This window comes from Ahaetulla prasina, chromosome 5 (genome assembly GCF_028640845.1).
Source record: "Ahaetulla prasina isolate Xishuangbanna chromosome 5, ASM2864084v1, whole genome shotgun sequence".
In the NCBI taxonomy this organism is placed as follows: Eukaryota; Metazoa; Chordata; class Lepidosauria; order Squamata; family Colubridae; genus Ahaetulla; species Ahaetulla prasina.
Window position 1 is genome coordinate 69,357,274 of NC_080543.1, and position 19,346 is coordinate 69,376,619.

General features: G+C 47.2%; 1 protein-coding gene across 8 annotated transcripts in view; it reads left to right on the forward strand.

Annotated features, from left to right (window-relative positions):
- DMD (dystrophin) overlaps positions 1 to 19,346 on the forward strand; it is a 1,918,566-nt gene that overhangs the window by 829,791 nt on the left and 1,069,429 nt on the right. For 7 of the 8 annotated variants that reach the window (XR_009155503.1, XR_009155504.1, XM_058186507.1 and 4 more), the window contains 2 exons: positions 12,482 to 12,604; positions 14,218 to 14,355. Coding sequence is in view for 6 of the 8 variants with exons in the window: in XM_058186507.1 (XP_058042490.1) it covers positions 12,482 to 12,604; positions 14,218 to 14,355 (261 nt within the window). In the remaining 2 variants the exon portion in view is untranslated. The remainder of the gene's footprint in view (positions 1 to 12,481; positions 12,605 to 14,217; positions 14,356 to 19,346) is intronic. The other variant, XM_058186498.1, reaches the window with a different exon arrangement.

Here is a 19,346-nt window from a genome sequence, read left to right on the forward strand (position 1 = left end):
CCGGATGCCCCTCAAGGGGAGCCCCATGTAGAGAGCATTGCAATAATCCAGGCGAGACGTCACGAGGCGTGGTGACCGTGCATAAGGCATCCCGGTCTAGAAAGGCGCAACTGGCGCACCAGGCGAACCTGGTGGAAAGCTCTCCTGGAGACGGCCGTCAAATGATCTTCAAAGACAGCCGTTCATCCAGGAGAACGCCCAGATTGCGCACCCTCTCCATCGGAGCCAGTGACTCGCCCCCAACAGTCAGCCGAGGACTCAGCTGACTGTACCGGGATGCCGGCATCCACAGCCACTCTGTCTTGGAAGGATTGAGCTTGAGCCTGTTTCTCCCCATCCAGACCCGTACGGCTTCCAAACACCGGGACAGCACTTCGATAGCTTCATTGGGGTGGCCCGGTGTGGGGAAGTACAGCTGGGTGTCATCAGCGTACAGCTGGTACCTCACACCGAAGCCACTGATGATCTCACCCAGCGGCTTCATATAGATGTTGAACAGAAGGGGCGAGAGAATCGACCCTGCGGCACCCCACAAGTGAGGCGCCTCGGGGCCGACCTCTGCCCCCCTGTCAACACCGTCTGCGACCGGTCGGAGAGATAGGAGGAGAACCACCGATAAACGGTGCCTCCCACTCCCAATCCCTCCAACCGGCGCAGCAGGATACCATGGTCGATGGTATCGAAAGCCGCTGAGAGGTCTAATAGGACCAGGACAGAGGAACAACCCCTATCCCTGGCCCTCCAGAGATCATCCACCAACGCGACCAAAGCCGTCTCGCTGTTGTAGCCAGGCGGAAACCGGACTGGACGGGGTCTAGATAGACAGTTTCATCCAGGTGCAGGGGAAACTGATATGCCACCATACTCTCTACAACCTTCGCCGCGAAGCAAAGGTTGGAGACCGGACGATAATTACCTAAGACAGCCGGGTCCAGGGAGGGCTTCTTGAGGAGGGGCCTCACCACCGCCTCTTTCAAGGCGGCCGGAAAGACTCCCTCCAACAAGGAGGCACTCGTAATCGCCTGGAGCCAGCCTCGTGTCACCTCCTGAGTGGCCAGCACCAGCCAGGAGGGGCACGGGTCCAGTAAACACGTGGTGGCATTCAGCCTACCCAACAACCTGTCCATGTCCTCAGGAGCCACCGGGTCAAACTCATCCCAGAAAATGTCACCAAGACCACCCTCAGACGCCTCATCTGAATCGTCGCAATTTTGGTCTAGACCGTCTCGAAGCTGAACGATTTTATCGTATAGATAACCGTTAAACTCCTCAGCACGTCCCTGCAACGGGTCATCCCGCTCCCCCTGGTGAAGGAGGGAACGGGTCACCCGAAACAGGGCGGCTGGGCCTCGCTTCCCTCAGTGCCACCAGGTAGGTCCTAGTATAGGACCTAACTAGTGTCCGATCAGCCTCTAAACGGCTAGACCTCCAGGAGCTCTCTAGGCATCTTCTCCGGCGTTTCATCCCCCTCAGCTCCTCGGAGAACCAAGGAGCCGGTTGGGATCTGCGCCGGGTCAGAGGCCGCAGAGGCACGACACGGTCTAAAGCCCCAGCCGCAGCCCGTTGCCAGGCTGCGGCTAGTTCCTCTGCCGTGCCGTGAGCCAGACCCTCAGGAAGTGGCCCAAGCTCCGTCCGGAACCTCTCCGGGTCCATCAGGCGCCTGGGACGGAACCAACGTTGTGGCTCCGTCTCCCTGCGGTGTTGAGTGGCGGTCAGAAAGTCCAGGCGAAGGAGAGAGTGATCTGACCATGACAAAGGTTCTATGACTACATCTCTCAAATCCAGATCCTTCAACCACTGACCAGAGATAAAAATAAGATCCAGAGTGCCACCCCCGATGTGAGTGGGGCCATCCACTACTTGAGTCAGGTCCAAGGCCGTCATGGAAGCCATGAACTCCCGAGCCACTGTCGATGACGAGCCGGCCGATGGCAAGTTAAAGTCCCCCATGACTAAAAGTCTGGGGGTCTCCACTGCCACCCCGGCAAGCACCTCCAGGAGCTCGGGCAGGGCAGCTGTCACGCAGCAAGGAGCCAGGTACGTGACCAGCAAGCCCATCTGACACCTATGACCCCATCTCACAAGAGGATTCACACCCGGCGATCTGAGGTACAGTGGTCTCCCTCGGCTCTAGACTCTCTTTAATAGCAACCGCCACCCCCACCCCTACCCTGGGCCTCGGCTGATGGAATGCACGGAAACCCGGTGGGCACATTTCGACCAGGGCATGCCCCTTCAGTGCCCAACCAGGTCTCCGTGCGCCTATAAGATCCGGCGCCACTCTGGATAAGATCGTGTATTAGGGGGCCTTATTGGCCACGGACCATGCGTTGCATAACATAAGGCGAAGGCCAGGCTCTGAGGGTCTTGACCATCTGGGAACGGGAAAAGTCAGAGGATCGGGCACGCGATCGCTTGCAGACATCGAACGCGTGACCCCTAGACCGATACGATCCCCCTTCCGCCATATCTGCCCCTCCCACTTACCGTGCAAATGGAACCACCTCACGGAAAGGAACACATTCCCCATAACCTCCGAACCCACTAAATAATCGCCACGAGCACGCGCAGAGGACTGGTTTCCCTCGACGGGCTACCCCCAATACCCGCCCTAACCCTCCCACCCCCACCCGACACTACCCTCCCCAACCCAAACCCGTCAGTTCCCGCCTCCTTAAAATTCCCATTAAAATTCCCCTTAAAAACCCGATTAAAATAATTAATTAAAAATCCCCTGAGTCTCCTATTTTTGGCATGCCATCTCTCGGGGTTCCAAAACCCGTCCTCAAGATGGGCCCTCGATAATGTGGGGGGCCAGACCGCGAGAGAGGGGAATCTCGCAGGGCAAGAAGGTCAGCCGCTGTAAATGACCGCATGATAAAAGTCCGGCACAGACCCATCCTGGACCTGTCAAGATGGAAATTGACGCACCAGTAATTCCGAGTAGAAGACAGACGGGATATAGGTCTTGGGCGGTAGATAAACAAACCGCCATGATTCAGTCAGAGCTCCAACCCCTCATCTCCAATCCCGAGGGGTGGTCTATGGGGAGGGGAGAAGGATATAGTCCTACAATAGTCAAGCTAGGATTGTCCAGGACCATCCTCAATTCCCCCAGCTGGGGACCAAAGGTCTTCAGAAGATCCCCTTGCAGCCAGCCCAAGGGCATCCTCCAAGATGGTAAAAAGGTGTCTACATGGCCCGTGATCGTCCTTCAGGTTGACAAAGAGGCCGAAACACACGCCTAATGGGCCAAGCTGCTCCACCGACGAGACATCTCTCTCGAAAAGTCCGGGGGGGGGGCAAAGGACTCAAAAAGCCCCCATAGACGGTCCATAGACGTCCTCTAGATGGTAGGGAGGGCGTCCCCTAGACCCGTGGACAACCTTCAGGATGGCAAAGAAGGCGACCATCGGGCCTCTTCGTGGCCGCTAAGCCAGGCCGCCAGCTGGAATAGGCCACTCACCCGCCGGGTTTGCTGGGTCATGCCACAGTTCGCCGGGCCCAGTCAACCACCAACAGGCTAGGCCATGGCCAAGCCGGTCCAACCAGGCCGCCGACACCGCCGACACCGACACCGACACTACCGCTGCCGGGGGGAAAGAGCCTCCAGGCCAGGCCGCCGCCGCCACCGAAGAACTCGGCCGCCGCCACCGCCACTGCTGGAAAAGGCCAGGCTGCCCACACCACCGGCACCGCAGACGGAGGGGACAAAGGGGAGAAAGGCTCTAAGGCCCCTCCCGAAGCAGGGCCAAGCCAGGCCGCCGACCACCGCCGCCGGAGAACCGCCGGCAAAAACCGGCCGCCACCGCCACCGCTGGAAAAGCCGGGCCGCTGCCGCCCAGCCAGGCCGCTGCCGCCCGGCCTGGAGAAGGCCGGACCGCTGCCGCTGCTGGAAAAGGCCGGGCCGCTGGAAAAGGCCGGGCCGCTGCCGCCACCGCCGCCATCGTCGGCCACACCGCCGCCGGAGGGAGAGCGCTCCGGGACTCCTTCTGAGGGAACCCGGAGACGCCCCGCCTCAATTCGCCCATCCTCCGACTCACTGCACTCTCTTCTACCTGGGCAGGGGGTCCAAGCTGTCAAAAAGACCCCCCCACCCGGTCCGGCCCGAAATAGACCCGTCGCCGCATCAGCTGTTCAGCGGTGCGGCCGCCATCTTGGGCATGCGCAGTTCAAATGGACAGCTAACATCAAAAACATCATTAAAAAAGGACAACAAAGAATGTTCTTTCTGCGCCAACTCAGTAAGCTCAAACTGCCCAAGGAGCTGCTGATCCAATTCTACAGAGGAATTATTGAGTCTGTCATTTGCACCTCTATAACTGTCTGGTTCGGTTCTGCAACCCAACAAGAAAAACACAGACTTCAGAGGATAATTAGAACTGCAGAAAAAATAATTGCTACCAACTTGCCTTCCATTGAGGACCTGTATACTGCACGAATCAAGAAGAGGGCCGTGAAAATATTTGCAGATCCCTCGCATCCTGGACATAAACTGTTTCAACTCCTACCCTCAAAACGACGCTATAGAGCACTGCACACCAGAACAACTAGACACAAGAACAGTTTTTTCCCGAAGGCCATCACTCTGCTAAACAAATAATTCCTCAACACTGTCAGACTATTTACTGAATCTGCACTACTATTAATCGTTTCATAGTTCCCATCACCAATCTCTTTCCACTTATGACTGTATGACTATAACTTGTTGCTGGCAATCCTTATGATTTATATTGATATATTGATCATCAATTGTGTTGTAAATGTTGTACCTTGATGAACGTATCTTTTCTTTTATGTACACTGAGAGCATATGCACCAAGACAAATTCCTTGTGTGTCCAATCACACTTGGCCAATAAAATTCTATTCTATTCTATTCTATTCTATTCTATTCTATTCTATTCTATTCTATTCTATTCTATTCTATTCTATTCTAGTGTTATCTTTTCTGTTTGTCTTCCTAATTAGTCAATTAGTCCCCAGTTAAGACAACAAAAGGTGACAACACAAAAGGTATGTAGATTGCTCTGATACGTTCCAGATACTCTCAAGATGAGATATATGCCATATATTTTCAGGGTGATAGTAATCCAGGAATTTAGTCCGTGTGACCTCAATAACAATCCAGGACACCAGCATGTCTGTCTTACAGCTTCAGAGGCACAATACATATATGTCAGTGTCACAGGAAACATATATTTACATCATGCAGGTATATCTCTTCCCTTATATTCCTAGTATTCAGTATTCTAGTATTTCAATATATATGCTCCCTTCACTAGAATTAGTAGAAACTTGTTATTCTGTAATCATTAGGTTCCTGTAATACATATATAGCCTTTGTATTTGTATAATACAGATATATTGTACCTTTATATCTGTAACACAAATATGCCTTTGTATTTGTATCACATATATTATGCTTTTATATTTGTATCTCCTGTAACAAACATATTCTGTTATTAGGCCTCTGTAATGTATCTGGTATTTGTCAAACAAATGTCCCTTCCATTTGATCTGAACCCATATCAATCTTCTTCCTGTTTTTCTTGTGCCATCTAAGAGCATGGTCTCTATCTCAATTGAAACTGCAGACATCATTTGGGGATAATTTACACTTCAGCCCTGACTTACACTTTTGATCTGTGTAAGCTCCTTCCTTGTAGAACCAGGGGGCCAAATGAGCAATTGGGAGAACAAAGGAATGCTCAAGGAAGAGATAACACTAATTGGGAGGCTTCTATTCCTTTGCAGGGCAACTGGTAATACACAAACCTAAATTAGGAGGCCAGAATTGGGTACTAAGCTGATGTCTCTGAGGGTATAAAAGCATGCCATATCTTCCCCAAGGTGTGGCTATCTCTTCACATGCATTGTGTCTGTATGTTCTGGATATAGTCCCACCCAGTATTTTGTTTTTGGCCATAAATAAAATCTGCTTCTTTTTGCAAGCCTCATCTTGAGTCTCTTTTTGGCATTCTGGTGCCTCAAGTATATTTTGGGACTGTAAGGTTCACTATTAATATGTTTAAGCTCATAACTGCCAAATAAGAAACTTAAACAGAGGCTTGAGTAAAATAGCATTTAATGTTGATCAAGCTTAAATGGTTAGCTGTTCCAAACACATACAGGTTACATGCCAGGAAGAACTACAAACCCGAGACAAAGTAATGTTCTCTTTTATACCAAAAAGGTCTTTGTAGTAACGTCATAAACCTTCCATTCTGGCATCTTTGATTTGTGTTTCCTGGAATCTGGCTGGTACATCCCCTGAAATAGAGTAGAGCCCAGGGGTGAAATGCTCCCAGATCGGACCGGCTCGCGTGATCCGGTAGTGATGGTGGCTGCTGGTTCGGAGGACCGGTAGCAAAAATCCCTGGCCCCGCCCCCTGCCTCTGCTGAGCCGCACCATCTGCAGAGGTTGTTTTTTTTTACTTTTAAAAGCCGGTTTTGCTTCAGCTAAAACATGCCTTTAAAAGTAAAAAAAAAGCCTTTGAGGATCCCGCCCCTCAGCTGAGATCAGCAGAGACTTTAAACTTAAAAAAAAATATATTAACGTCTCCTCTGGCAATCTCACCTGAGTTCCTCATCAGCAGAACCTTACTTGTACTCTTACTTGTAGAAAACATGTTTTCTACAAGTAAGAGTAGAGATTCTAAGGCACTTACCTGATTACTGATGAACGCACGGCTCTTTTTCCAGCCGGAAAGCAGTTTCACTTTCAGCCAAAAGAATCAATTGCTTAGCTAATCTATTTTCTCAGTGATCAACTGGCTGGCTTTGCTGGCTGAGGAACTCTGGGATTTTTTTTGTTTTTGTTTTTGTTTTTGTTTTAAAATTTATATACCGCCCTATCTCCCTAAGGACTCAGGGCGGTTCACAGGCAGTTAAAATACATATAAGTACAGATTAAAAACAACAATTAAAAAACTTATTCTATTGCCCAAATTTAAAATAGTATAAATAATAAAAACCCCTTAAAACCCATAACTTTAAAATCTAATCCAGTCCCGCGCAGATGAATAAGTATGTTTTAAGCTCGCGACAAAAGGTTCGGAGGTCCGGAAGTTGACGAAGTCCTGGAGGGAGTTCGTTCCAGAGGGTGGGAGCCCCCACAGAGAAGGCCCTTCCCCTGGGTGTCGCCAGACGGCACTGCCTAGCTGACGGCACCCTGAGGAGTCCCTCTCTGTGAGAGCGCACGGGTCGGTGGGAGGTATTTGGTAGCAGTAGGCGGTCCCGTAAATAGCCCGGCCCTATGCCATGGAGCGCTTTAAAGATTGTCACCAGAAGGGTGGTGGTGACTGGGCAAGCCCGACTAATTGTATATAACTGTACATTGGATGAATTATTTGATATGATTGTAAAAATAAAACTTTTTATAAAAAAAAAAAAAAGATTGTCACCAGCACCTTGAAGCGCACCCGGAAGGCCACAGGTAGCCAGTGCAGTCTGCGCAGGATAGGTGTAACATGGGAGCCACGAGGGGCTCCCTCTATCACCTGCGCAGCCGCATTCTGGACTAACTGAAGCCTCCGGATGCCCCTCAAGGGGAGCCCCATGTAGAGAGCATTGCAGTAATCCAGGCGAGACGTCACGAGGGCGTGAGTGACCGTGCATAAGGCATCCCGGTTTAGAAAGGGGCGCAACTGGTGCACCAGGCGAACCTGGTGGAAAGCTCTCCTGGAGACGGCCGTCAAATGGTCTTCAAAAGACAGCCGTTCATCCAGGAGAACGCCCAGATTGCGCACCCTCTCCATCGGGGCCAGTGACTCGCCCCCAACAGTCAGCCGAGGACTCAGCTGACTGTACCGGGATGCCGGCATCCACAGCCACTCTGTCTTGGAAGGATTGAGCTTGAGCCTGTTTCTCCCCATCCAGACCCGTACGGCTTCCAAACACCGGGACAGCACTTCGATAGCTTCATTGGGGTGGCCCGGTGTGGAAAAGTACAGCTGGGTGTCATCAGCGTACAGCTGGTACCTCACATAATAAAATAAAATATTTGTGCAGCTTTCTGAGATTTGGTGGGTTTCTGTAGTGTTTCACTCTAACTACACAAACACACAAAATCTCAGAAAGCTGTATGTGGCATTTTGTGTGTGTGTGTGTCAGTTGTGTGTGTGTAAAGTGTGAAAGTTGGTTTTTCAGCTTTTTGTGGCTGTGTAAAGTGTGAAGTGCAGCTGCTTTTACATTGTGTGTGAGTCAGTTGTGTTGTGTTGTGTGTGTGTAAAGTGTGAAAGTTGGTTTTTGGTACCTCTTATTGTTTTTTATACTTTGTTAATTATTTTTATTATTTATTGTTATTGGCCACGCCCACCCAGTCATCTGACAACCAAGCCACGCCCACCAATTAAGCCACGCCCACAGAACTGGTAGTGAAAAAATTTAGATTTCACCCCGGAAGAGCCTCTTAATGAGCACCATTAGCGTTGTCTGTCTTCTGATCATCTCCTTTGTTTTCACATTTGGCTATTTGGCCCCCTGATGTGGAGGGAACTTCAAAGATGAGATGCAGGTTCTCAGGCAGAATGGGGAGTTTGACAAATGCCAGATATTTTCACAAGAGATCAAATGGTGGGAACTACAAAAGGCATAATATATGTGTCAGTGTCACAGGAAACAAACATTTACAGCATGCAGGTATACAAAGACATCATGTGTCATACATATATATGTTGTAAGAAATCATTAGCAAGATTCCACCAATTCTGGTACCTCAATATATCTCTTCTCTTACAGGACCTTACATTTAATTAGCATATTTCCAGTTAACCCTTGCTCAAATCAGGTTATTTGTGGCAATAGCTATGCCATACTTGAACATACCTATTTGAATTGATGTTACATCAGAATAGGATAGGATAGGATAGGATAGAATAGAATAGAATAGAATAGAATAGAATAGAATAGAATAGAATAGAATAGAATAGAATAGAATAGAATAGAATAGAATAGAATTCTTTATTGGCCAAGTGTGATTGGACACACAAGGAATTTGTCTTTGGTACATATGCTCTCAGTGTACATAAAAAGACAAGATACATTCGTCAAAAATGTCAGAGTTTGTTGCAAAAATCAAACATCCAGAAAGCACAAACAGGCAGACTGATGCAGCAGGATTCATTAACTTCTTTATATACATATAACACATGAAGATAAATTTACAATACTAACAGCAGATTTCTTCCAATGTGGTAGCAATTACAGGCAAAATACAAGCAGAGTACAGCAGACAGACAAGCTTCAGAGCTCAGAGCTTAATAAAGAACCATGCCCAGGCTCCTACCAGTTTCAGTGTCAATTCAGTAGAGCAGTCTTCATTGGCTGATCTGTTACCATGTTTATCCAAACAGTCCCCATTGGCTGACTTAGTTGCTATGTCTATTCATTGGCTGACCTTGTTACCATGTCTTCCCAGTCATGAATATTCTGACAAAGAATCATAAGGTACAACACTTAATGATAGTCATAGGGTACAAAAAAGCAATCAAATCATACTAGGAAATAATCAATATAAATCATAAGGATACAAGCAACAAAGTTACAGTCATGCAGTCATAAGTCGTAGGAGATAGATGATAGGAATGATGACAAGATTAATAGTAGTGCAAACTTAGTAACTAGTTTGACAGTGTTGAGGGAATTATTTGTTTAGCAGAGTGATGGCGTCAGAAAAGAACTGTTCTTGTGTCTAGTTCTGATGTGCAGTACTCTATAGCTTCGTTTTGAGGGTAGGAGTTGAAACTTTTATGTCCAGGATGCGAGGAGTCTGTAAATATTTTCACAGCCCTCTTTTTGACTTATGCACTATACAGGTCCTTAATGGAAGGCAGGTTGGTACCATGTTTTGAACCCTGAAATAAGGGCTTGGCCTTATTATCGGGAGGGGTCTTACTATTTTGGGGGTGAGCATGGGACTGGATGTTCTGTCATCACCGCCACCTCCCCTCCCTGTTCTTTGTGCTGGAGGAGGGGCTGGCCGCCACTCCCCTGATATGTCCCACCACCACTGCCTCATGGAGCAGGACTCTGCAAGACTTGTTGTGCCATTGCATGCACAAACTGCAGCACTGCCACGAGTTTCATCATACTGGCATAGCTGGCATCCTGCCACTCGTGGCTGCGCCGGTATGTCAAACCTCGTGGCAGTGCTGCCGTTCATGCATGCAACAGCACAAGCCTTGCAGAGTCCTGTTCCATGAGGCAGCAGCAGCAGCGTGAGGAGTCTCACAAATATTCATTTCTGACAGGTAGGCAGGGGAGAAGCGAGATGCTTGGAGTGAGACATGTCTCCCCTTGCTGTCTCTTCTCCCCCCCTCACTGGGCATGGCAGGGCTCCTGCCCCTTGCTTAGCCACCCACCCCTTTTAGGGATGCAATTTGGGGGTGGCAAGAGGGGCGGGTGAGAAGTGGGACACACGTCTTACCTTTTCAGCTCTGTCACATTCCTTGCCATTGTGTCCAGGGAACACATTGTTAAAAAAACTTTACTGAACTCGCAAGAATTGTTTCCCTGGACACATGATGGAGCTTGAAAGGTAAGATGTGCATCCCACTTCTCACTCGCCCCACCTGCCACCACAAGGCTAGTTGTTCAACCTTCTGTCTGTATGTGGATTCATTGTTATCTCGAATGAGACCAATCATTGTTGTATCGTCTGTAAACTTCAGTAGTTTAACAGATGGATCATTTGGGATTGAGATCATTGGTATAGAGAGAGAAGAGAAGTGGGGGTGGCAGTGGGCTGTGCTAATTGTACAGGTATCTGATGTGATTCTGCTTAGCTTTACTTGCTGCTTCCTATCTGTTAGGAAGCTTATGATCCAGTTACAGGTATGTTCAGGTACCGCTAGCTGATTTAGTTTAGTTAGAAGATTGTCCCGAATGATGGTATTGAATGCTGAACTAAAGTCTGTAGAGGACCCTTGCATAGTCTTTGGAGATTCAAGATGTTGTAGGATGTAGTGCAGAACCATATTAACAGCTTTATCTGTCGATCTATTTGCTCAGTTTGTAAATTGTACGGGGTCTAACAGCAGATCTGTGATGGTTTTCAGGTGGGACATCACTAGCTTTTTAACATTAGTTGAAGAATTATATGTCTAATATTGGAAGGTCTTTGAAGTATCATAATATTAGTCAGTAGAAAAGTATATCTGTGTGAATGATGAAAAATATTCCTTATCAAATAAATCTGTTTAAAATTTAGAAAAATAAAACATATTTGCAATAACTGTCCATTAGATTTTGTAAACACTTGAGAATTTATCATGAATTATAACTATGCACCTATATATTGGTTATATATGTTACTTTCCTGGTGGAAAAGTAAAATTTAGTTGTAGAGCAGGAGACGGTGAGTTCAAGTTTTGCCTTAGCCATGAAAGCTACGTGGATGCCTTTGGGTCACTCTCTCTCAGGCTAACCCACTTCACAGGATTGTTGTTCGTATAATTTGTATAAACCAAGCTTTCTGCCAAAGTTTTTGAATCCTTTTTCCCCCTCCCCTGTTCTTTGTTGAGGAAGTGGAGTAGAAAGTGAACCCAGGTGATTCTTAAAAGTAATACTGTGAAATTCTTTGGATGCTTTTTCAATTAAGTTTCTGGGTATTTTCCTATTTCTAATAAAAACAATTTAGAATTAAGGATAAATGTATATTTACAATTATTTTTACAGAAAATTAATTTTGGATTGTTCTATTTCCATCTTGTCAAATTAGGAGTATAGTGATTCATGTGGTTAGGATGCTAAGGTTGGAGGTTAGCAAGCCCACATTCAAGACCTGAATGCTGCTGTGTGGCTGGTGAGCTCCTGTCATTCACTCCAGCTCCTTGACAGGGTCATGAAAGGAGCCCTCAGGGGTGTCCCTCAGGCAACAGTGATGTCACCACTAATCCTTTCAACCCAGAAACACCTTAAATGGTGTGTCTGACTCGAATGGAAGGAACTTCATCAAATTGTGTTAGGGATTTGACTTTTTCCCCATTCTTATTAATTTAATATACTATCTAATACTTTGTTTTTTACTCATCTGTTATTTAACGGAGATAACAATTTTTGAGCTTTTTTATTTCAGTACACATATACACACTCACACACATAAAAACTTAACATATTTGCTTTATTGGTGTAGATATTGATAAATTATCAAATAAATTCCCATTATTAACATGTTGTGGAAATTTGGTTTTTTTATTACTTTGGTGTAGTTAATATGACATATTGTCTGGCTAATTGCTTAATTTTCTGGACTGGTTTGGTTTGGCAACATAAAATAAGTGAGATTTGTAAGTACAAGCTGATCAGGTTCTACTGGTATTACTACATATATAGTAGTTTGTAAAATAAATATATAGACAATTAATTTAGCAGTTGAAGAAAGGCATATATGCTTATGATATATATCCCTAATTAAAAATGTGTAGAAAAACTAATAAATGGCCGTTCCTTTTCTCCTTTCCCATTTTCCAACCTTTAAGCCCTTCATTTCTTTAAAGGAATTGGAGCAGTTTAACTTTGACATACAAAAATTGCTTGAACCACTGGAGGCTGAAATTCAGGAGGGGGTGAATCTGAAAGAAGAAGACTTCAATAAAGATATGGTAAATTGGTTGTGATAGAAGTATGAATGAACTAGGAATGGAAAAGGAAAAGATATTGGAGCAGAAATTAGGAACTTTTGCATTTGCATTTAACACCAGACAGTTCACCAACTTCAGCATTCTTAAATGTTATAAAACTGTATGTGACATTTATACATGGCACAATTATATTTTAGCAATAATTTCAATGTTACAATAACAAGAACATATGATTGTTGTTTATAATTATCAGGAAACAGGTCTGGATTAGTGAAATACACTATTTGACATTTCAGAAAACACACCCACATCACACCCACACCCACACCTACATATACACAATCACGTATACATATACATCTCTCAAATCCCTACAAATGTTGCCCATGTAGTAGAAACTCAGGATTGCTTGCTGTTAGTAAAAATATTCCAAGGGGTCCATAATATGGCAGACCAATGTGCACCTCAGCCATTCAAAATACACATATAGGTATACATATAGACATATAGGTATACAAATATACATATAGACTTTATTTTCTTATATATGATTTAACACACAATTATACACATAGTTTGCTTCGCCAATCTCTGCTTGCAGGATGAGTACAAGTATAAAATTTTCCTTCATGATAATTCCTTTTTTGTTGTTTTTAATTTGACCTAATAAAAGATCCAGTCAGGAGAAGAGTATGTACAGTATATTAATTGGCTGAGGAGAAAATACTTCATTTACCCATGTTATGAACTCATTTTCCTGGCAGAATATATTCTATTTTGTGCAGCATAAGTTTTTATTTATAGATTTATCATGCAGGTATTATGAAACGTTTTATTTCTAGTATTCCTCAGTTTAAACAACAGTATCCTGAAAGCCAAGTTCAGCCTACCAGTATACCTTTTGCAGAGCTATCCTTTCAAAGTAGCAACCTCCAAAATAGATTTGCATGAGGGGCAATATGGATGCCAAAAACCTTTTCAAACAATTTAGGCACATTTTATAACTTTTCATGTCTCTTGCAATAGCACTGGAATTTGTATTATGAATGTTAAAAGCCTTAGAGATCTGCACATTACAAAAATTTAAACAGTAAATCTGTGATGGCAAACCTATGGCACGCGGAGCCATATCAGTGGGCATGCAGGCGTTGCCCAAGCTCAGCTCGGGAAACAGGCTGTTTTCGGCCTCTGGGGTGGGGAAAAGGCCGTTTTCACCCTACGCAGGCTCTGAAGCCTGGGGAGGGTAAAAAATGGGCCTACTGGGCCCATCATGCCATCACGTGCCAAAAGCAGGGGGAGCACGGGGAGTAGTGCATGCATTGAATTACAGGTGTGGGAATATGCGCGCATGACCCCCCCATGCTGCTCACACTTTTGGCACGTGACAGCAAAAAAGTTAGCCGTCACTGCAGTAGATCCTAAGCTATAGTCTAATTTTGTTTATAGTGTGTTGATAATATTAAGTAATTTTGTTAAATTATTATTTTGTCATTATACCATTATTTTCAAGATCCAGAAACAGTCTGAGATTGACCAACCCTCAATTACATAAATGTCATTACCATTTTTATCTGTCTGTCTCTGTCTCTATCTCTATCTCTGTCATTCTAATATCTCTATCTTTCTATCCTTAGAGTGACAGTCATGAGGGCGCTATAAAAGAATTACTTCAACGTGGAGATATGCTTCACCAAATGATCAAGGATGAACAAAAAAGAGAAGAAATAAAAAAGAAACAGCATTTGTTGCAAAACAGACATAAATCTGTCAAGGTAGATTTTACCACCTTTCCAGTTCTGGATTAAGTTCTAAATGTTGCATATGTAATAAGTCAGAAGTTATTAAGACCTAAACTTTTTTATGTTTCTTCAGAGTAGGCACACAAAGCAGTAAGTAGGACAGCAAATTGGTATTTTCCTTTTATTTCTGCCTTTCATTTTTATTTTGATGTCTTCAAATATACTCTAGAAAAAGGGCAGAGAAGAGTAACTAGGATGATTAGGGGACTGGAGACTAAAATATTTGAAGAACGGTTACAGGAACTGGGCATGGCTAGGTTAGTGGGATTCAAATAATTTAACAATTGGTTCTCTGCCCTAATGACCAGTTGAGTAGGTGTGACTAGGTGGTCATGTGACTGGGTGGGTGTGGTCAACTCAATGCCACTCACGTTGAGGGGCGCTTCACCTCGCCTGGCCTCTCATGACCATGGGAATGCTGCAACGGTCGTAAGTGTGAAAAATGGCCATAAGTAATTTTTTTCAGTGCCATTGTAACTTTGAATGGTCACTAAATGAACTGTTGTAAGTCAAGAATTACCTGTACAAAAATACAAAAAGCTTCTTCTTGCAAAAAGCTGCCTTAAATACCAATCATTAGATTAGAAATGGGGGAATATACACTGAAGATCAATGATAGTCACAGCCATCATGGAAACCTAAACCGTTCTGTCTGAATGCCTTCCTTTTCATCAGCAATACCTACTGAGGCCTGGTTGGGCACTGAAGGGGGCGTGCCCCTGGTCGAAATGTGCCCGCCGGGCTTCCGTGCATTTCATCAGCCAAGGGCCCAGGGTAGGGGTGGCGGGGTGGCGGTTGTTATTAAAGAGAGTCTAGAGCCGAGGGAGACCACTGTACCTCAGATTGCCGGGTGTGAATCCCTCTTTGTGAGATGGGGTCATAGGTGTCAGATGGGCTTGCTGGTCGCGTACCTGGCTCCTTGCTGCGTGACAGCTGCCCTGCCCGAGCTCCTGGAGGTGCTTGCTGGGGTGGCAGTGGAGACCCCCAGACTTTTAGTCATGGGGGACTTTAACTTGCCATCTGCCGGCTCGTCATCAACAGTGGCTCGGGAGTTCATGGCTTCCATGACGGCCTTGGACCTGACTCAAGTAGTGGATGGCCCCACTCACATCGGGAGGCACACTGGACCTGATTTTATCTCTGGTCAGTGGTTGAAGGATCTGGACTTGAGAGATATAGTCACAGAACCTTTGTCATGGTCAGATCACTCTCTCCTTCGCCTGGACTTTCTGACCGCTACCCAACACCGCGGGAGATGGAACCATTACGTTGGTACCGTCCCAGGCGCCTGATGGACCCGGAGAGGTTCGGACGGAGCTTGGGCCACTTCCTGAGGGTCTGGCTCACGGCACGGCAGAGGAACTAGCCGCAGCCTGGGAGCGGGCTGCGGCTGGGGCTGACCGTGTCGTGCCTCTGCGACCTCTGACCCGGCGCAGATCCCAACCGGCTCCTTGGTTCTCCGAGGAGCTGAGAGATGAAACGCCGGAGAAGGCGCCTAGAGTTCCTGGAGGTCCAGCCGTTCGAGGCTGATCGGACACTAGTTAGATCCTATACTAGGACCTACCTAGTGGCACTGAGGAAGCGGCGTTGCTCGCCTCCTCCCTCATTGCGTCGGCAGATAACCGCCCAGCCGCCCTGTTTGGTGACCCGCTCCCTCCTTCACCAGGGGCGGGATGACCCGTGCAGGGGCGTGCTGAGGAGTTTAACGGTTATCTATACGATAAAATCGTTCAACCGGGGCGGTCTGGACCAAAATTGTGGCGATTCAGACGGGCGTCTGAGGCGGTCTTGGTGATATTGTCTGGGATGAGTTTGACCCTGTGGCTCCGAGGACATGGACAGGTTGCTGGGTAGATTGAATGCCACCACGTGTTTACTGGACCCGTGCCCCTCCTGGCTGGTGCTGGCCACTCAGGAGGTGACACGAGGCTGGCTCAGGCGATTCTGGCGCTTCCTTGTTGGAGGAGTCTTTCCGGCCGCCTTGAAAGAGGCGGTGGTGAAACCCCTCCTCAAAGCCTTCCCTGGACCCGGCTGTTTTAGGTAATTATCGTCCGGTCTCCAACCTTCGCCCGGCGAAGGTTGTAGAAATATGGTGGCATATCAGTTTCCCCTGCACCTGGATGAAACTGTCTATCTAGACCCGTTCCAGTCCGGTTTCCGGCCCGGTTACAGCACTGAGACGGCTTTGGTCGCGTTGGTGGATGATCTCTGGAGGGCCAGGGATAGGGGTTGTTCCTCTGTCCTGGTCCTATTAGACCTCTCAGTGGCTTCTGATACCATCGACCATGGTATCCTGCTGCGCCGGTTGGAGGGATTGGGAGTGAGAGGCACCGTTTATCGGTGGTTCTCCTCCTATCTCTCCGACCGGTCGCAGACGGTGTTGACGGGGGGGCAGAGGTTGGCCCCAAGGCGCCTCACTTGTGGGGTGCCGCAGGGGTTGATTCTCTCGCCCCTTCTGTTCAACATCTATATGAAGCCGCTGGGTGAGATCATCATTGGCTTCGGTGTGAGGTACCAGCTGTACGCTGATGACACCCAGCTGTACTTTTCCACACCGGGCCACCCCAATGAAGCCATCGAAGTGCTGTCCCGGTGTTTGGAAGCCGTACGGGTCTGGATGGGGAGAAAAAGGCTCAAGCTCAATCCTTCCAAGACAGAGTGGCTGTGGATGCCGGCATCCCGGTACAGTCAGCTGAGTCCTCGGCTGACTGTTGGGGGCGAGTCACTGGCCCCGATGGAGAGGGTGCGCAATCTGGGCGTTCTCCTGGATGAACGGCTGTCTTTTGAAGACCACCTGACGGCCGTCTCCAGGAGAGCTTTCCACCAGACCGGGATGCCTTGTGCACAGTCACTCACACCCTCGTGACGTCTCGTCTGGATTACTGCAATGCTCTCTACATGGGGCTCCCCTTGAGGGGCATCCGGAGGCTTCAGTTAGTCCAGAATGCGGCTGCGCGGGTGATAGAGGGAGCCCCTCGCGGCTCCCGTGTGACATCTATCCTGCGCAGACTGCACTGGCTACCTGTGGCTTTCCAGGTGCGCTTCAAGGTTTTGGTGAACGTCTTCAAAGCGCTCCATGGCATAGGGCCGGGCTATTTACGGGACCGCCTACTGCTACCGAATACCTCTCACCGACCCGTGCGCTCTCACAGAGAGGGACTCCTCAGGGTGCCGTCAGCGAGACAGTGTCGTCTGGCGACGCCCAGAGGAAGGGCCTTCTCTGTGGGGGCTCCCGCCCTCTGGAACGAACTCCCCCCAGGACTTCGTCAACTCCCGGACCTCCGAACCTTTCGTCGCGAGCTTAAGACACACTTATTCATCTGCGCAGGACTGGATTAGGATTAGTTTTTAAATTTGTGGGTTTTTTTAATGGGTTTTTATCATTTATTCTAAATTTTTAATCTCGGCCAATTGAATAAGTTTTTTAATTGTATTTTAATAGTATTTATATTGTAATATTATTGTTTATTTTATCTGGCTGTGAACCGCCCTGAGTCCTTCGGGAGAAGGGCGGTATACAAATTTAAATAATAAATAAATAATAAATAAATAAATAATAAATACCTACAAGCCAGAGTTACAAATCAGCCAGGGTGCTAGAGAACCTTGAGTAATTAAAACAGTTAAAATGCAACAATAACTATCAGCAGTCAATTCTTGCTCATAAAGTGAAACCCTTTAGCAAAGAGGTCATTTAAGCTCTCCAGAAAGTGAGTGGGCACACTTGGGCTACAAAATGCTGAGCTAAAGAGAAAAATTAATGAAGTATATAGAGGACCCAGGTTCAAGCCTCCCAAGCTTGTCAGGATCACCATAAAATTCGTACATGCCGCAGATATCTAAATAAACTTCAAGCTCAACTCGCAGTTGAGCGAAGCCCTTCTGGCCGCGACCGTCACCTGCTCTTTGAGCAGGAGTCGTGAATCCAGGAGAACCCCCAGATTACGCATAGGGTCTGTTTGGGGTAGTGCCACCCCATCCAAGACCAAAAATGGCAATTCTCCCTGAGCCAATGAACCCCAAACCCAGAGCCACTCAGTCTTGCCAAGGTTTAATTTCAACTCATTACTCCCCATCCAACCCCTAACAGCCTCCAGGCATTGCGAGACGGAGGACACGGCATCACTTAACTCATCATGGGCTGAGACATACAGCTGAGTATCATCAGCATATTGGTGATACCTCATCCATGGTGATGGACGTACTCACCCAGTAACTTCGTATAAATGTTGAACAGGAGTGGAGAGAGTACCGAGCCCTGTGGTACCCCACATAGCAGTGGGCGAGGGCTGGATCTCTCCCCTCCTATCAGCACTGACTGAGAGCGGCTGCAGAGGAAGGAAGTGAACCAGGATAGTACAAGGCCTTCCACTCCCATCCCCCAAAGCTGGTCCAGGAGAATACCATGGTCTATGGTATTGAAAGTCGCCAAGAGGTCAAGTAGAGCAAGGATGGATGCACTACTCCCATCCCACTCCCGCCAGAGATCATCCAATGCCATTTCTGTCCCAAATCAAGGCCTGAATCCTGACTGGTAGGGGTCGAGATAATCCATTTCATCCAGAAACTTCTGGAACTGCTGTGCAACCACCTTCTCAACAATCTTCCCCAAAAAGGGTAGATTGGAGACAGGCCAGAAATTATCCAACCAGGTGGAGTCCAGCGATGGCTTTTTAAGAAGAGGGCAGACCACAGCCTCCTTAATGTGCTGGGACACTGCCCCTCCTCTAGGGAAGTGTTAATCACCACCAGAGTCCACTCGCCTGTCACCTCCTGGGAAGCTTTCACAAGCCAGGAGGGACATGGGTCTAATACACAGGTGGTTGCACGCATATTCTCTAGGTTCCTGTCCACTTCCTTGGGAGCAACAAAGTCAAACTGTTCCCAGATAACAGAGCAAGAACCTGCCTCAAGAGCTTCCATCAGACCAGCAACCATGCTGGCATCTAACTGGGAACAAAGTC